The 16,562-nt window shown below is 46.9% G+C and overlaps 1 protein-coding gene across 2 annotated transcripts in view; it reads right to left on the bottom strand.

The window, feature by feature from the left end:
- Positions 1–16,254, bottom strand: part of GFOD1 (Gfo/Idh/MocA-like oxidoreductase domain containing 1) — a 157,770-nt gene extending 141,516 nt beyond the window's left edge. Inside the window, exons 1-2 of one of the 2 annotated variants that reach the window (XM_066268367.1) lie at positions 15,287–15,418; positions 220–325 (exon numbers count right to left, since the gene is read on the bottom strand). Coding sequence is in view for 1 of the 2 variants with exons in the window: in XM_066268366.1 (XP_066124463.1) it covers positions 15,287–15,539 (253 nt within the window). In the remaining variant the exon portion in view is untranslated. Of the gene's footprint in view, positions 1–219; positions 326–15,286 lie in introns of both variants that reach the window. The other variant, XM_066268366.1, reaches the window with a different exon arrangement.
- Positions 16,255–16,562: the final 308 nt, after the last annotated feature.

Genomic DNA, 16,562 nt, shown 5'->3' with positions numbered 1-16,562 from the left:
AACCTGGTACACTGTAAGTACTTGATAAAATGTTAGTTCTCATCTCCAAAGTGATGGGTAGGTTCTGGGTAGATATTAAGGTCTTTCAGAGTCCATGCCAGATTTTATACATCTTTGACCTCTTCACCCCTCCCATGACCTAGAATATGACCATACACATTGCAGGCCCTCGTAAATGGATGATAAACAGAAATGAGTTCATTGAAAACTAACAAATACCTAATCAGGGACCCCTGCTGGAGGATGTGGCCCACGCAATCCCACTGGCTTCCCCAGACTTGGAAGCGATGAACACAGCTATCAGTATCATCCAGGGTCGTGGGGGCTGCAAAGGAGAAAAGCAAATGTCAGCTGCTCAGTGCACAGCCCCCACCCTTGTGGGACCCCCAGTGCACACAGGCTGTGGACAGCAGCCCACCGCACTGCAGTCAGCACAGGTAGCTGCGTCCCAGTCTCAGTTCCATAGACAAACACAGCATTGTGGTATCCTTGGGCCTCCCGGGGAAAGCCAGGCTGCCTCTGTGCCCTAGATGTGAAAGGCTGTGCATCTCAAGTCAGACAGGCTACATCCCCACGGGCTCTAAACCTGTCCCCCAGGACTCACTGAGAGCATTACTGTATGGCATAAATAAGTGTCCCACGTGGGTGGTGCTGGAAGGAGCAGACATTCTGACAAACAGAACCATGAGGCATTTTCCCCATCAGTGTTCAGACCTGCAGCTGTGTTCCCCTGTGGTGCCCGAGCTCTGCTAGAAAAGGGAAGAGACAGAGCAGAGAGGATCTCATTTTCCACCACTCACTTTTGATTATTCATACCCATGTAGGAGACGAGAGGAGCTGCCAGTGACAAATCCAAATAACAAGTAATCTAAGATCCTTACTTTGTCCTTGACTTCAGCCAAGAGACATTCTGTCAGAGACATGCTGGGGCTGCATGTCACACCCTCAAATGCACACACCTCTCCCTCCAAGCTCCCCCGGCTAGAATTTCACAGTCCCTGTTCTCTGAGGATGCTTGCACAAATGGATATTGCTTTCACAAAGTGAATGGGACTTGAAGGGGGGAAAAAGGCAGTAATAATTAGGAAAATAGTAAATACCTATTCTTTGAGCCTTTCTCCTTAGGTGAAGGGAAGGACAGAGGCATGGAGAGAAGAGAAATATTCAGGCAGAAACCTCCTTCGCAGAGTCCCACAGTGTGCTGGCAATGGGGTAGAAAGCAACCCCCTGTGAAGTCAGGCTTCCCTCCGGAACTGGCTCCTGGGGTTCTCTTGGGTTCTCAAGGGATTAAGAGGCAGGCTTCTAGTCCCTTCCCGCCACTAGTTCCTTTTGCTCCTCTGTGCTTCAGGCAAAAGGAAGAAAGCCTCAAGCTCTGCTAAGAGGGCTAAGGAGCCCTGGCCAGTTGGCTCAGCGGTAGAGCGTTGGCCTAGCGTGCGGAGGACCTGGGGTTCGATTCCCGGCCAGGGCACACAGGAGAAGTGCCCATTTGCTTCTCCACCCCTCCGCCGCGCTTTCCTCTCTGTCTCTCTCTTCCCCTCCTGCAGCCAAGGCTCCATTGGAGCAAAAATGGCCCGGGCGCTGGGGATGGCTCCTTGGCCTCTGCCCCAGGCGCTAGAGTGGCTCTGGTCGCAATATGGCGACGCCCAGGATGGGCAGAGCATCGCCTCCTGGTGGGCAGAGCTTCACCCCTGGTGGGCGTGCCGGGTGGATCCCGGTCGGGCGCATGCGGGAGTCTGTCTGACTGTCTCTCCCTGTTTCCAGCTTCAGAAAAATGGAAAGAAAAAAAAAAAAAAAAAAGAGGGCTAAGGAAGCGTCACCACGGAGCAAAGGCTACAGTCCTGGCCTGGCATCTCGCAGTCTCATCTGTGCCATTTGCCTACAGTACCTGTGATGGCCCGAAGGTGGGCAGGAGTGTCATTTATCTGGTTGCTCATTCCCAACGTTTAATGAGGATTTTAGGAAACTTCCCACAGCACATCTCCTTCTTATTAATAATAAATAAAGGCATGGCCATGCCTCGCTAAACGTCTACTAATTACTTACAGCATACCAGTAACCCACTGTGGGGATGCCCTATCATCCTACCCCTGGTAGAGAACAAAACACACTCAAAAGTTTGGAATTCTCAAAAATCTATGCTTAGATTAAGCATAAATAACTGCTGTTTGCTGTTGAGTCTACAGCCCCAAGGTTAGAGCAGTCTAATAGGTCTTTTTGCAAAGATGGTAATGTCCTGTGCTGCACTGACCAACAAGATGGCCACCAGCAGCCACAGGTGGCCTTTGAGCACTTGAAATGTGACTAGGTCAACTGAGAAACTGGATTTTTGATTTATGTTTAATTTATGTAAATCAAAAGAGCCACATGTGGCCAATAGCCACTGTACTATAAAGTGCAGTTCTAAAGAGCAGTATACAGCTAGTGCTCAGTCAATATTTGCTCTGGGGGAGAATGAATGGATAGTAGGGGCTCATCATAATAAGTTCTGAGTAAGCAGCATTCTCATGTCATTGAGCACTCACTTTGAACAAATTCCTGTTTAAGTCAACGCGCTTCTGAGGGAGGTAGTTTTCTTATCTGTCTTAAAGATGAAGAAACTGAAGCTCAGAAGAGTTACATAGAGAACCCATAGCCACATAGAACATGGCAAAGCCAGGATTCAACCCCAGGCAGTGTGATGAGGCTGCCTCTTAAGACTCTTCAACTTTTCCACTGATGAAAAAGTGCCCCACTTTATTTCCTGCAGGCTGATACCAAATTCAAACAGGAAATCTCCTTTTGAAATAGAGCAATAAAGACACACAGTGTGTCATGCTTGGAAGCTTTCAGAAGCCTAGCCAGAGCACTCACTCACCTAGCAAGGCTCTGTTGACTGACCACTGGATCCCAAGTCAAGAACTATTTGTTCCACCACGGTGGCCCTTCCCTGAAACTATCTCCCAGGACAGCAGAGCACTGGGCAGCAGCCTCACAATCTCCACAAGCTGTCACCTCCTAATGTTGACAAGCATGTCCCCATGTCACGCACTGAGTGTCTTGACCAAGGAGAGTCTTTCATCTGAACTGACCCTTGGACCATTAGGTACTCAACTCTATAACAAAGGGACATGGGTTTCCACCACCATCCGGCACAAACACAAAACCAGGAACTGAGCGAGGCCAGCTCAGCCTCTCCTCAGCTGACCCTGCTTTCCACTGTAGCCTGCCCCAACTCCACCACACAGGGAGCTTTTGTCTGTACAGTGCTTCTTGCTGACTCAATTTTTACAGCTCTTTTCACACCCTTTAAGGCAGCCATGTGTGCTCCTCTCTAAGGGGTTCTTCCCAACAATCCTGCAGGCTCTTTTCTTTGCCGACCTCAGAGCTGTGTCATCTGTGACAGTCACCACTGGGAGCTGAGGGGAAAGAAAGATGCAGATGAAGGGGGAGGGGGTGGAATGCTGAGAAAATTTTTTTTTTAATTCTTGGTAAGACAAAATAATTTTTAATTTTGGACATTCAAAAAATTGATTTTAGAGAGAGCGAGAGAAACATTAATTTGTTATTGCACTTATTTACGTGTTCATTGGTTGACTAGGGATTGAACCCGCAACCTTAATATATCAGGATGATGCTATAACCAATGGAGCTACCTGGCCATGGTCAATTTTAGACATTCTTAAATCCCTCTAACTTTGTCCTAGGTGGTCGGCCTTAGGAAACACAATTTTCCTCCATGTTGCTACAGAACCAGGTTGGTCCTTGGAGAGGGTTTCATATCACAGAGCTGACTATGTCTTCTTTCGCAATTATTAAATCCTCCCCCTTCTTCACCCAGTTTACACCCTACTTCTGCCAAATGTCTTCCTGGGCTATTCTAGCTCTCCAGAAACTTCAGCTATCAGGCAGCACCTATTATCTGCAGGGCCACCTCTTCAGGGACCCACACTGCCTGAGGGGAAGGGCACTGGGGACCAGTGTGGCCTTTCCTCACAGGTTCCGCACATTTTATCTCTGACCTCAAACTCAAGTTCCCCACTCAGCAACACAAATGCTTAGCAGTGAACTAGATCCAGCTCTTCTGGAAGGCAACTCAGAAACAGCTCACCGCCTGTTGGAGGAGGCCCTTCCAGGTCTCCCTCTGCTGCCAGGCCCCCAGGCACACACAGAACACTTATATGAGGGGAATTTTGTTCAGTTTCTCCAGTTTTTCCTATTGTTTTAGTACCCTCTGTAGACTGGCACCGGGACATTACCCAGATGGTTGGCCTTTAATCCAACACAACACTGTTATGTTTGGGTGACTCATCTGTCTTAAGCAAACACTTACTGGCACTGCAATATAACGCTTGATTCTCTACTTAATCATGAAGTTGCATTGTTGTTGTTTGTGAATGTTTATTTTTTCTCAAGGACAAAGATCATATCTTACTATCTGGGGTATTTCCCACCACACCTAATACATTGCTACAAGCATTCAAAGGCATCTATTAAATAAAAATAAATGAAAAAGAGAGAAACGTTCTCCAGACACCGGGTAAAATAAGTGAAAGATTCTGGAGGCCCTGGCCAGTTGGCTCAGCGGTAGAGCATCGGCCTGGCGTGTGGGGGACCCGGGTTCGATTCCCAGTCAGGGCACACAGGAGAAGCACCCATTTGCTTCTCTACCTCCCCCCCTTCCTTCCTCTCTGTCTCTCTCTTCCCCTCCCGCAGCCAAGGCTCCATTGGAGCAAAGATGGCCCGGGCGCTGGGGATGGCTCCTTGGCCTCTGCCCCAGGCGCTAGAGTGGCTCTGGTCACGGCAGAGCGACGCCCCGGAGGGGCAGAGCATCGCCCCCTGGTGGGCAGAGCGTCGCCCCTGGTGGGCGTGCTGGGTGGATCCCGGTCAGGCGCATGCGGGAGTCTGTCTGACTGTCTCTCCCCATTTCCAGCTTCAGAAAAATACAAAAAAAAAAAAAAAAAAAAGATTCTGGAGCACCTCTGATAATTTCCAATAATTCTGAACTGGAGACATCCCTCCAAGGAAGTTCAGCGCATGATCAGGGCCCAGGGCAACGCAGGAGCCCAGTCATGAGCATCTGCTCACATGGTTGTTTCCTCTTCTAAATAATGAAACATTTCAGTGAATATTTGGCAAAGCTAATTTCATTTGGCTTGAGGAATTTTTTCAACACTATCTAGTTCCAAAACCAAAAATACAGGGAAGCATTTTAAAACCAGAAAATTCTACCCCTAACTTAACAACATAAGAAAATCACAAAACCAATGCTTACAACTCAATAATAAGAAGACAAACAACCCAGTTTAAAAATGGTCCAGAGGTCTGAGTAGACAATGTGCTCAACATCACTAGTCATTAGGGAAATGCAAATCAAAATCAAAATGAAATACCACTTCACACTAATTATAATAGCTATAATCAAAAAGACTGACAATACCAAGTGTTAGTAATGATGGAGAGAAATTAGAATTCTCCTACATAGGTGGTGTAAATATGAAATGGACCACTGCTTTGGAAAACAGTTTGGCAGTTTCTTAAACAGTTAAACATATACCATATTTTTTGCTCCATGAGACGCACCTACGGTTTTAAGGAGGAAAATAAGAAAAAAATATTCTGAACCAAATGGTGTGTTAAAATATTTAATAAAATATACGACAATAATATCTCAACAATATAAACTCAACAGCAGTATTAACAACCACTAGCACTGTTATTTTTTTTATTATTATTATTTTTTTTTTGCATTTTCTTTTGCATTTTTCTGAAGCTGGAAACAGGGAGAGACAGTCAGGCAGACTACCGCATGCGCCCAACCGGGATCCACCCGGCACGCCCACCATGGGGGGGTGCTCTGCCCACCAGGGGGCGATGCTCTGCCCATCCTGGGCGTCGCCATGTTGCGACCAGAGCCACTCTAGCGCCTGGGGCAGAGGCCACAGAGCCATCCCCAGCGCCCGGGCCATTTTTACTCCAATGGAGCCTTGGCTGCGGAAGGGGAAGAGAGAGAGGAAGGTGCGGCGAAGGGGTGGAGAAGCAAATGGGCGCTTCTCCTGTGTGCCCTGGCCAGGAATCGAACCCGGGTCCTCCGCACGCTAGGCCGATGCTCTACCGCTGAGCCAACCGGCCAGGGCCAGCACTGTTATTAACAAATGAGGATAGACTTTAATGTTCAAATACTTTTCTAGTTGTCCGGGAACCCGCAGCAGCTAAAAAAAAAATGAACATTCACTCCATAAGATGCACGGGCATTTTCCCCTCCACTTTGGGGGGGAAAGTGCATCTTATGGAGAGAAAAATATGATACATACCTTTTAACCCAGCAATTACAGTCCCAGATAGTTATCCAAGAGAAATAAAAATGTGGGTCTACAAAGGACTTATACGCAAATATTCATAGCAATATTATTCATAACAATGAAAACTGGAAATGATACAAACATTCATCGAATGGTGAATGGATAAACAAAATGTGGTCTATCCATACAATGGAATATTACTCAACAGTAAAAAGGAGTAAACTTCTGATATATGAAACAACATGCATGAGCATCAAAACCATGATAAGTGAAAGATGCAAGACACGAAAGACTAAATGTTAGACAATTTCATTTATATAAAATTTCTAGGAAAGGCAAACAGCAGAGACAAAGCCAATCAGTGGCTGCCTGCGGGAAGGGGCAGAAATGGGGATTGGCTACCAACAGGCATAAGAAAACTTTCTGGGATGCTTGAAGTGTTCTAAAACTTTTTGTGTAGACAGTTGCACAACTACACTGCTCACAAAGATTAGGGGATATTTTATCACTTCATTTTTTAAATATCCCCTAGTTTTTGTGAGCAGTATATATAAATGTACTAAAAAATCACTGAATTACTTACAATTGGTAAAATTTTATGATATATAAACTATATCTCAATAAAGTTATGTTTTAGAAAGTAATGCTAAAGCTGTAAACGAACTTAATTTGGGGCTTCAGCACTCTGCATTTTCAGTTTCTGGACAGTATGCTAACTAGAAGAGCTAACTAAAAGAGCATCTCAATACCACAGGTCTATTATATTTGGAAATTGAAAGTTTAAAAAACACTTCATATCATTTTAATGTAAAGTTATTTTTTCTGCATTTTTAACGCTGTACAGGTCATTAACAATTTTCAAAGAAAGTCTAAGCCCAAGGCATTATATGCTTGCCTGAGTGTCCAGCTTCCCCAAAGCCCTGCTGACAGGTAAAGAGCTAGTCAGGGTGAAGGTCATTGTGGCTCTCAGCAGAGAGGGTGTGAAAGCCTTTTTCCCAACATCCCCTTGGCTTGAGTCTAAACCAGAAAGAACTTTAGCCTTCAAGTCTTCCTGCTTAGAGAACAATGTGCAGAGATGCTCTCCTAGGGGCCCACACTCACCAGCTGGACTCACTGGAGCAGCTTCTCCACCGACAAGTCCTTCCAGACCTACACCTGCATGACACATCTTATCACCCATTTGCCCAGCCAGGTGGCCTTGATCCAGCCAACATTCGTATTTGTCAGGGTTCTCCAGAGAAACAGAACCAATAGGATGTATGTATATACAGAGAGAGACAGAAGTTAATTTTTAAGGAATTGGATCATGCAATTATGGAGATTAGCAAGCCCAACATTTGCAAGGAAGCACAGTAGGCTGGAGGTCTGGGAAACAGCTGATGTTGCAGTGTTCAGGACAAAGGCAATGTGAAGGCTGAAATCCTTCTTCCTCCAGGGAGCTCTGCCATCTTCCTGATTCCTGACTCCTTCTAGGCCTTACACTGATACTTAAGCACAAAGGGTCTGTGCCTCATCACAGTTCATGGCTGGCACACACCGTGAGGCAGGTGCTCAGTACAGGCTTGTAAAACCAACAGGTAACCATGTAACTCCATGGTGTCAGTCATGTTTCTCTACTTTCCCATTGCATACTTTAAAATGTGCATTTCATAACATGAACAAAGACCCTACATAATCAAAAAATGTCAGCCTTGACCAGCTAGCTCAGTCAGTTAGAATCTCATCCCGAAATGCCAAGGTTGGGGGTTCGAGCCCAGTCAAGACATATACAAGTATCAACCCATGAATGCATAAATAAGTAGGACAACACATTGATGTTTTTCTCTCTCTCCCTCTCACATGCACACCATTTCTCTCTAAAAATAAATAAGAAAGCTCTTAACTATTTTCTTAATCTGGCAGGCGGCATTCATCTCTTCTGAAAATAAGAAAAAAATATCTTCAACTGTTCTATTTGGAATAGGCTAAAGAACTGACCACAATAGGAAGAAGTAAAACTAACATTTACTGAGCTTACGCAGATCACTGATGGCGGACATGGTCTAGGTCTCTACATATCCCTGCCTATTGTAATTGTCACACTAACCCTATATGATAGGATCTTTAACTCCATATTACTGGTGAGAAAACTGAGGCTCAGGAGGGATGGTCACCCCTCCCAAAGTTACACAGTTGTAATCTGCCGAACTTCTCTACCATTGCTTAGGTTTATAATCCACAACAACATCTTATACAGTGATGCTCTTTGCCAGGCCATGATTGTCCTGAGAAAAAATATTTAATTAATTGCCTGTGTATTTCTTTCTTAGTGAAACCCTTAAAACATGCTATTTACTTCCACTTTGTTTTTCTTTCTTCTTCTTCTTCATTTTTTTTTTTTTTTTTTAGTTCTTCTCCAGTTTCAGGTATCAAAATGTCCAAACTTTTTCATTTGGCTCCTTCTCACTCCAATTTAAACTTCTGTACAATTGTACATTTCCAAAGCCAGATATCATCCACAAAATAATCATTTAACTGCTCCTAATTTCAATTAGAGGAAATGAAGCTGGTGAAGCCTGACTTTTCCTAACAGTAATAAAGTCATTTCTTTCTTTCCATAATGGCTAAGGCTTCCGCAACTCCATGCCAAATCAACAACCCAAAATCATTTTGCTCAGTGCTCCAGGGCAGAAGTTCAATCACCTTGCCCACAAAGTCTTTAGAGAGAAAGGGTTCAAGAAGAGACTTCAAGGAAGAACTCAAATACAGGGTTTGCTGGGATATCAGAATGTTTAGTCTCAAGTCCAAATGCATCATTTCATTATCTGTGACCCTATCTCTGCTAGTGTGGCAACCATGACCTGAAGGGCTCTGTCTCAACCTGGTGTCCCCCCTACTCTCTCACCCCTGTTCCAGGAACCTGCCTCAACCTTGAGCAACTGTGACACTGTGAAGTAAGACAGGAAAGGGTGTGCTGCTCAGGTCCTCAGCTAATGATGCCGTGCAAGTTGGGGCAAGAACAGTGTGCAGCCAGATCAAAGCCCCACGAAACCCTAAGACTTACTCTTCCTACCAAAGGAGCCTTCCACCCCACAAAAATGCTTCCCCTGTCTCCAAAAAGCACAACAGGGACCATGAAAACAGATGTAATCACATTACACACAAAGGCTGCAGGTATTTTAACATGGCTCCCATGCTGGGTTCATTCCTCATAGCAGAGGACTTCTTCTTTTCCCAAAGACAAAAAAAGCCATCACATCTCTGTCTGGCTGCTGTGGCCTCCACATCACCTGGGAGCTGGAGAGCAAGCCTGAATCTCAGGTCCCACCCTGGAATCTGCACTTTGATAAGATCTCCAGGTGATGCAGCCACACATTCATGTTTGAGAGAAACAGGGCTATTGCATACAGGACAAAAATGTTATGTATTTCTTGCCACATCCTGTTTATAACCTTTTGCCTTCCCCAAGCCTTCACTTATTCAATGAAAAGTCATTCGCCTGTCATTCAGCAAATATTTACAGTGTGCCTAGTAGGTGACTGACTCAGAGCCTGGCATTGTCTAGGGGAGATAAGGCCTCCCAGATGAGCAAAGCAGACAAAGGCTCTACCTCACAGCACTTACATTCTAGCTGTGGGGACAGACAGCAAACAAGAGAACAAGCAAACAAATGAAAGAGATACACAAACTGCAATAGTGTCACCAAGAAGATAAAGAGGATGACAGAGGCATAATTGACAGTTTTGGGGGACAGATTTTCGATTGGAAAGGGAGGTCCCAGAAGGGACTCTCTCCCAATAGAACACTTGAGCTAAAACTTGAAAGTGAGAAGAATGTATGAGAAAGAACCTTCGGAGAAGGGTCCAGCCACAGGGATGAGATAGTTTATAAAGGCCCAGGGCTGGGAAAGAAGGTGGTGTGTTTGAGGAACAAAAAGAGGGCCAAGTACCTAGAGAGCAATGAGCCTGGGAGGTACACGGTTGCTGGAGATGTGGGAGAAACTACAAGGCAGATCCATTTCAGACCAAGTAAGTCATAACAAAGAACTTGAATGTTGTTCCAGGTGCCATGGGAGCCACTGAAAGGTTCTGAGCAAGGAACACACACACACACACACACACACACACACACTGTGTCCTACATATATATACCACTTACCTGTTACTGTATTAGAAAATAAACTGATTAAGAAACAATAGTGAACCTAAGTAGGCAGTTCAGTTGGGTAGCTCACTGCTCAGTCAGTGGAGTGGCCTGCTGCAGGAGGATGATGTTTTGACTGACCCCAAAAACTGACTGGGAAGTGGTGTGCTCAGGATACCAAGGCAAGGCACCAGGCAGTCAGGGGGCTTGAGGGAAGAGGCACGCAAAAAAATCATCTCAGGTGCCAGCTAATTTGTTAAATGAATTGAGCATATACTTTTTGGCCAGCAATTAGCATGCTCATCCTGCAAGCAGAACGGCATGTGCATAATGACTTATGTTCTAGATTGTTCATTATGATGTTTGTATAAACAGAAGACTGGAAACAACCTAAATGTCGAGTAATAGAGAGCTGGTTAAACAAACATTGATTTATCCATACAATAAAATACTATGCAGCTAAACATGGAAACAAGGATACATTCACATTCTGAGTCTTTATATACATATATTTGTATATGTGTGTGTGTATATAATAGGATGCTACCAATGGTGTAAAAACAATTTTAAAATTCTCACACACATAATTGCCAGTACATCCTTTGAAAATCTTCACAAGGAGACACAAAAACTGCCTCATTGAGGGCAGAGATTGGGGGATACATACTTCTCACTGTGTATTTTTACACCATTTGAAATTTGTATACATGAATGCTTAACCTATCTAAAATAAAGAGAACAGAAGGATATAGAGAGGATGGACTAAGGAAGGGGAATCATTCTGAAACAGGTAACACTGGGGCTGAGTCTTGATAAATGAACAGGCATTCATCGCCAACATATGACAGACCATGTTCCTGACAAAGGCATGGACATGTAATCCACAAGGTCCCTCAAGGAAACAGAAGTATTTTGGCTTAGCTAAAGTTCATGGGGTTCCAGAAAAACCAGCAGCTCCTGCCTGTTATGTCAAGAAGTTGGGGCGTGTCCCAGAAGTGCTGAAAGGGTGGAGCGGTGACGTGATCAGATCTTCAGTTCTTTGAGGTAACTCTGGCATCAGGGTGGAAAATGGACAGAGGCAGAGGTGGAGGGAGCCGACTACAACCTAATTCAGAAACTAAGTAAGGACCTAGTTCCTTTTATGGAAGAAGCAATGATACAGAAGAGGGAACAGAGACAAGAGGGATTTAGGAGTTGGCATCAACCAGATTTGGGAACTGATTCCATGGGGTGGGGGCAGTATATAGGAATAAAGGCTAACTCCAATAATCTTACCTACACTAGCCCCCCACCTTGCCAATCCCATAAAGGCTAACTCCAATAATCTTACCTGGGCTGCCATTATCTGAGAAGAAACTGAGGCAGTGAAGCAAGGCTATGGACAGAAGAGGAGGAAATAGTTCCAGGGGAGGAAGAATAAGAGGTTCAAATCTCTAAGTGTACGATACTTGAGCAGTTTGACTCAAGTCTGTATTTTAGTTGCCTCATTTGTAAAATGGAGCTAATATCTATCTGAATTATTTAAATTATGAAATGAAACGTTTTATATACATGACCTACCACACTGCCTGGCCTATACTAGGTACTTAACAAGAGGCAGCCCTGGACACAATAGAAATTATACATTATAGAAAAGTCTCTACAGCCCTGAATGGGCAACTCAGTGGTTAAAGCATCACTCAGATACTCCAAGGTTGTGAGTTTGATCTCCAGTCAGGGAACATACAAGAATCAACCAATGAATGCAAAAATAAGTGGAACAACAAATCGATGTTTCTCTCTGTATCCCCCTTGCTCTCTCTCTAAAATCAATCAAGATATAAAGTTAAATTTTTAAAAAAGTCTCTACAACAGAGAAATGCCTAGTTCACTAAGGTAGAGATTTCAAGGAAATTTTTAGAAATTAAAGAATGTTGTTATTCAATTGATTTCAAGTTTCATTACTCTAAAGTCCTACACTAGCCCCCCACCTTGCCAATCCCATAACCAGTTATGAGATCGGGGACCACAGATCTCTCATCATTGCTAGGCAAGCAACTCACAGCCCAGGCTTTTGCTAAATGGACAATTCACCAGGACTAGTCAAGACTGCCTTGTTTCAATTCCAGACACTAGCATCTATAAACCCACAACACTGAGACCATCCAGATAACTGTTTGGGGTTTTTCATTTCCTGTGTTGTGTATGTCAAACTTCTCACCCAGACAGCAAAGCAAACCCAGATGACCACCACGCCATGTACTAGCAGGCACAACTCAAAGGAGAGTGACCACCAGGGAATTTTCAGTGAAAATAAAGTCTGGAACAAGACTAAACTCCAGCCCCTCTAAATCATATGCCTCCACGTTTTCTATGATCACAGATGACTTTAAATTACTTGCAAAATCAGGAAGGAAAAAAAAAATCCCAACACCTACCATGAAGACATGAACAAAATCCTATTCCTTAAATCATGAGTATTAAACTAAGTCTATTTTATATGCCTCTTACTTACACTTGGTTTTGAAGAAGCACCTCACATTAGCCATGTGAAGAAAAAGAAATCAACGGGATTTTTTTTTTTTTTTGGTTTTTTTTTTCCTTTTTTTTCATTTTTCTGAAGCTGGAAACAGGGAGAGACAGTCAGACAGACTCCCGCATGCGCCCGACCGGGATCCACCCGGCACGCCCACCAGGGGCGACGCTCTGCCCACCAGGGGGCGATGCTCTGCCCATCCTGGGCGTCGCCATGTTGCGACCAGAGCCACTCTAGCGCCTGGGGCAGAGGCCACAGAGCCATCCCCAGCGCCCGGGCCATCTTTGCTCCAATGGAGCCTTGGCTGCGGAAGGGGAAGAGAGAGACAGAGAGGAAAGCGCGGCGGAGGGGTGGAGAAGCAAATGGGCGCTTCTCCTGTGTGCCCTGGCCGGAATCGAACCCGGGTCCTCCGCACGCTAGGCCGACGCTCTACCGCTGAGCAAACCGGCCAGGGCCTCAACGGGATTTTTGAAAATAAAAAAATATCCAGAAATATATAAGTTGTGCTTCTCTCGAAGCCAGTGTCCCCAAATACTTTCATGCCTAAGTACCGGTGATGGTCAGAAAACAGGAACATCCTTGTTCCTCAAATCGCCACTCTCCTGGAGACATGCTCTAGGGTTGGTCTATGGGTCTGACCTGCAGGACTGTGCTGCCCAAGAGGGGAGAAGCGATGTCAAACAAGGTCTTTCTGGTATGACCAGTCATTCTCTCTCTAGTAGACATGGGGCTCAACATGGACCTGTTTTATACAAATTGCCCCATTAGATTTATATTATAGGATGGCCACAGTCTATTTGATATGCACAGACCCACTGCAAGCACGGAGGTTATCTACCCAACAGACACATTATTGTATATAAAACAGGAAAGAAATAGTAGCCAGAATTCAATTCAAGGCCAAAGAAACCAGGCAACAAAGATCGGAAGCTTAACAAAATTAAACTGAAAACTGACAGCCCTGGGCGTCCTCTTATACCAGATGTCCCATCTCAGTCAACAGCAGAATGGCCTGATAAGAATGTTTTTTTAGTTTTTTCTGGTCATAGGTCTCTGAAGATAGAATTAAAATATATGTACATTTCACCTACCGGAAATCCATACTTATTTTTAAAAATAAAACATTCTGTCCAAGATTACATAAATTACCATTGGTTTCTGAGTGCTGCTATCCCTGTTCCTTCCCAAATCCTGCCTCATAATGCCTCTCTAATGTGTCATCCTGTACTTTGTCTCTTTCCTCACCAATAAAATTCCAACATTTTTCTTGGGAGAGTAAAGGGTGAGCAATCTTCCCGGGATTGTTTTAAATATCAGAACTGTCAGAACTCCTGAGAGACAAAGCATACACTTCTTCCCCTAGGCAGGGCAGAGATGCTGGTGGTACCATACTGTGAGATTGTTCCGACTGCCTGGGTTAGGTGGGGGTACAGGCTGGTGAGGGGTGGTGAGTTCACCCGCCAGCCACTGCCTGTCAACACCAGACCTCAGAACTATTCCCGACGGGAATTAAGGAGGGACTATTACTTGCTTCCACGTGAAACCGGCAGCGTTAAGCCTTTTCCCACACAAAGTACGTGGGCCTCTGAAATTACTGCGCCCCTGCCCTAAAAATTGAAGATCTGTGACTCCCAATCTGCACAGGAGACAATTCCTGGCTGCTAAACCCAAAAGTTAAAACCCTCTGGTTTTATCCAACCAATCTTTACTAATTTATGAGCCTCCCCGAAGCCTAAAGATGTCGTAATAGATCCCCCAATCCCGGGCATCAACTACTCAGGCTATCCTTGTTTTTAGCGAAGATGAGATAATTACGGTTGTCACGTGTCTAATTTCACACTAAACTAACCCATAGCGGAAAGTAACAAACTATCGTGGCAAGGCGCCACAGCTGCTAAATGTCAGGTTGTCTACAGCTCCCCGGAAAACCAGAGACGTGAGTGGAGCCCTTTATTCAGGCACTCTTGGGCGCACACTCGCCTCTCACAGGCGCGCACGCACACACTCGGGCACTACACACACAGCAGGGACTTAGTTTTCTCTCCCTCAGAGCAGCCATCCACAAGTCAACATCTGATACGCCTCATCCCCATCCCCGGAATTCACGCCTCCCCCAGCCTCCGCGATACACACGTGGGGAAGCGCGTCCAGGTGGAACAAGAAGAGAGAAGGAAAGCGCAGCGGTGGGGCGGGGGGGAGGGGGGGGGGGAGGATGAAGGAGGAGTGCGCTCGGAGGGGGTGTGGGATCTCAGGTCCCCGGGTTCGCGCAGAGGCGAAATAAGCTTCTGGGAGGAAGAGGGGGAGAGAGGAGAAAAGCAGCGGGAAAGGGAAGGAAAGGAGGCAGGAGGAGAGGTGGGGGAGGGGCGCTTACCCAGGGTTTTGACAGCGATCTGCCTGGTGAGGGGAGGTGGCAGGTTGATGCACACTAAGTCCACGTCCTGATGGAGCAGCACCTCGTCAATGCGACTCGTATAGAAAGGAACGCTCATCTCCTTGGCCAGCTCCTCCGCTTCCTCCTGTGTGCGACCCCACAGCGCCTTCACCGCGAAGCCCTCGTCTTTCAGCAGCGGAATGATGACACGGGCGGTAAGGCTGGTGCCGAACACGCCCACCCCGGGAAGCATGGCTGCTCAGGTCCGCCTGGTTCTGCTTTAGCTCGGCTCTCCAGTCCAACACGCGAGCACACACCCCTCTAGCCAGCCAGTACTGCACCCGGCTCGCCGCGGTGCGCCAGCCACCGTGCCCTGGGCAAAACGCCCGGGTGCCGAGAGCGCACCCAGCTGCAGGTGAGCAGTCTCGGGGCTCCTCAATACGGTGACTGCTGCAGTGTCCGCCACGCGGGGCTCCCGTCCTTCCCGGAGACGGCAGCAGAGACTCCCCCAGGGCCCCTGAGGCCCCAAAGCCCCGCAGAATCTCTGCTCAGGTGGCAACCCTGCCGCAGCACCAGCCGGCTCCGTGCGCCCCGCGGAGGCTGCTCCATGGCAGTCTCATCCCCGCACCCGTGCCTCTGCAGCCCGGGACTAGCTCTCTCCCGGGTCTTTTCCGCAGCCGCGAGTGTCGCGCGCACAAGCCTACACGCTGCCTGAGCCTGGAATGGCTCGGCTGCGGGGGTCCCCTTTCTCCCCCGTCCTCCGCCCAGAATGAAATAATTCAGCGACAACCAGGAGGATGGCTAAGCAAGAGGCTCCGAGGGCGACGGGCGCGGATCTTAAGCTGCAGCGCGGCGACGGCGATCGCAGAAGCCACGACCCGGCGCCAGCCTTCTCATTCTGCTGCCATATTCGCTCGTAGCGCGGTTCCGGCGGCCTCGGCTCTGGCCGATTCGGCTCCGGGATCCCGCGGGGATGAGGGCGGAGTTGGGGAGTTTGGCTGTCAGCAGCCGGGTTTTCCTGCACCGCCCCCACCGCTGCGCCGCGCGCCATTGGCCGCCGCGCGTCGCCCCCGCCCGGCCGCCGCAGGCTCGGGTAAGCGCCTCGCTGGGGCCCAGGAACGGCCGGACTCCGCCCCGGCCCCGCCTCGCTCGCCTCCTGCCTCTCCGCTTCTTCCCTTTCAGTTCCCTCCCCCAGCTCCTACTCTTTCTTGCCTCTTCCAAACCCCGCCCAAAGCAAGCTAATAAATCTATCCAGGCAGGGCGTGCCCTCACCGCG

The sequence above is a fragment of the Saccopteryx bilineata genome, chromosome 3, assembly GCF_036850765.1.
Source record: "Saccopteryx bilineata isolate mSacBil1 chromosome 3, mSacBil1_pri_phased_curated, whole genome shotgun sequence".
Taxonomy (NCBI): domain Eukaryota; kingdom Metazoa; phylum Chordata; class Mammalia; order Chiroptera; family Emballonuridae; genus Saccopteryx; species Saccopteryx bilineata.
This window is presented reverse-complemented; position numbering and strand designations above follow the sequence as displayed.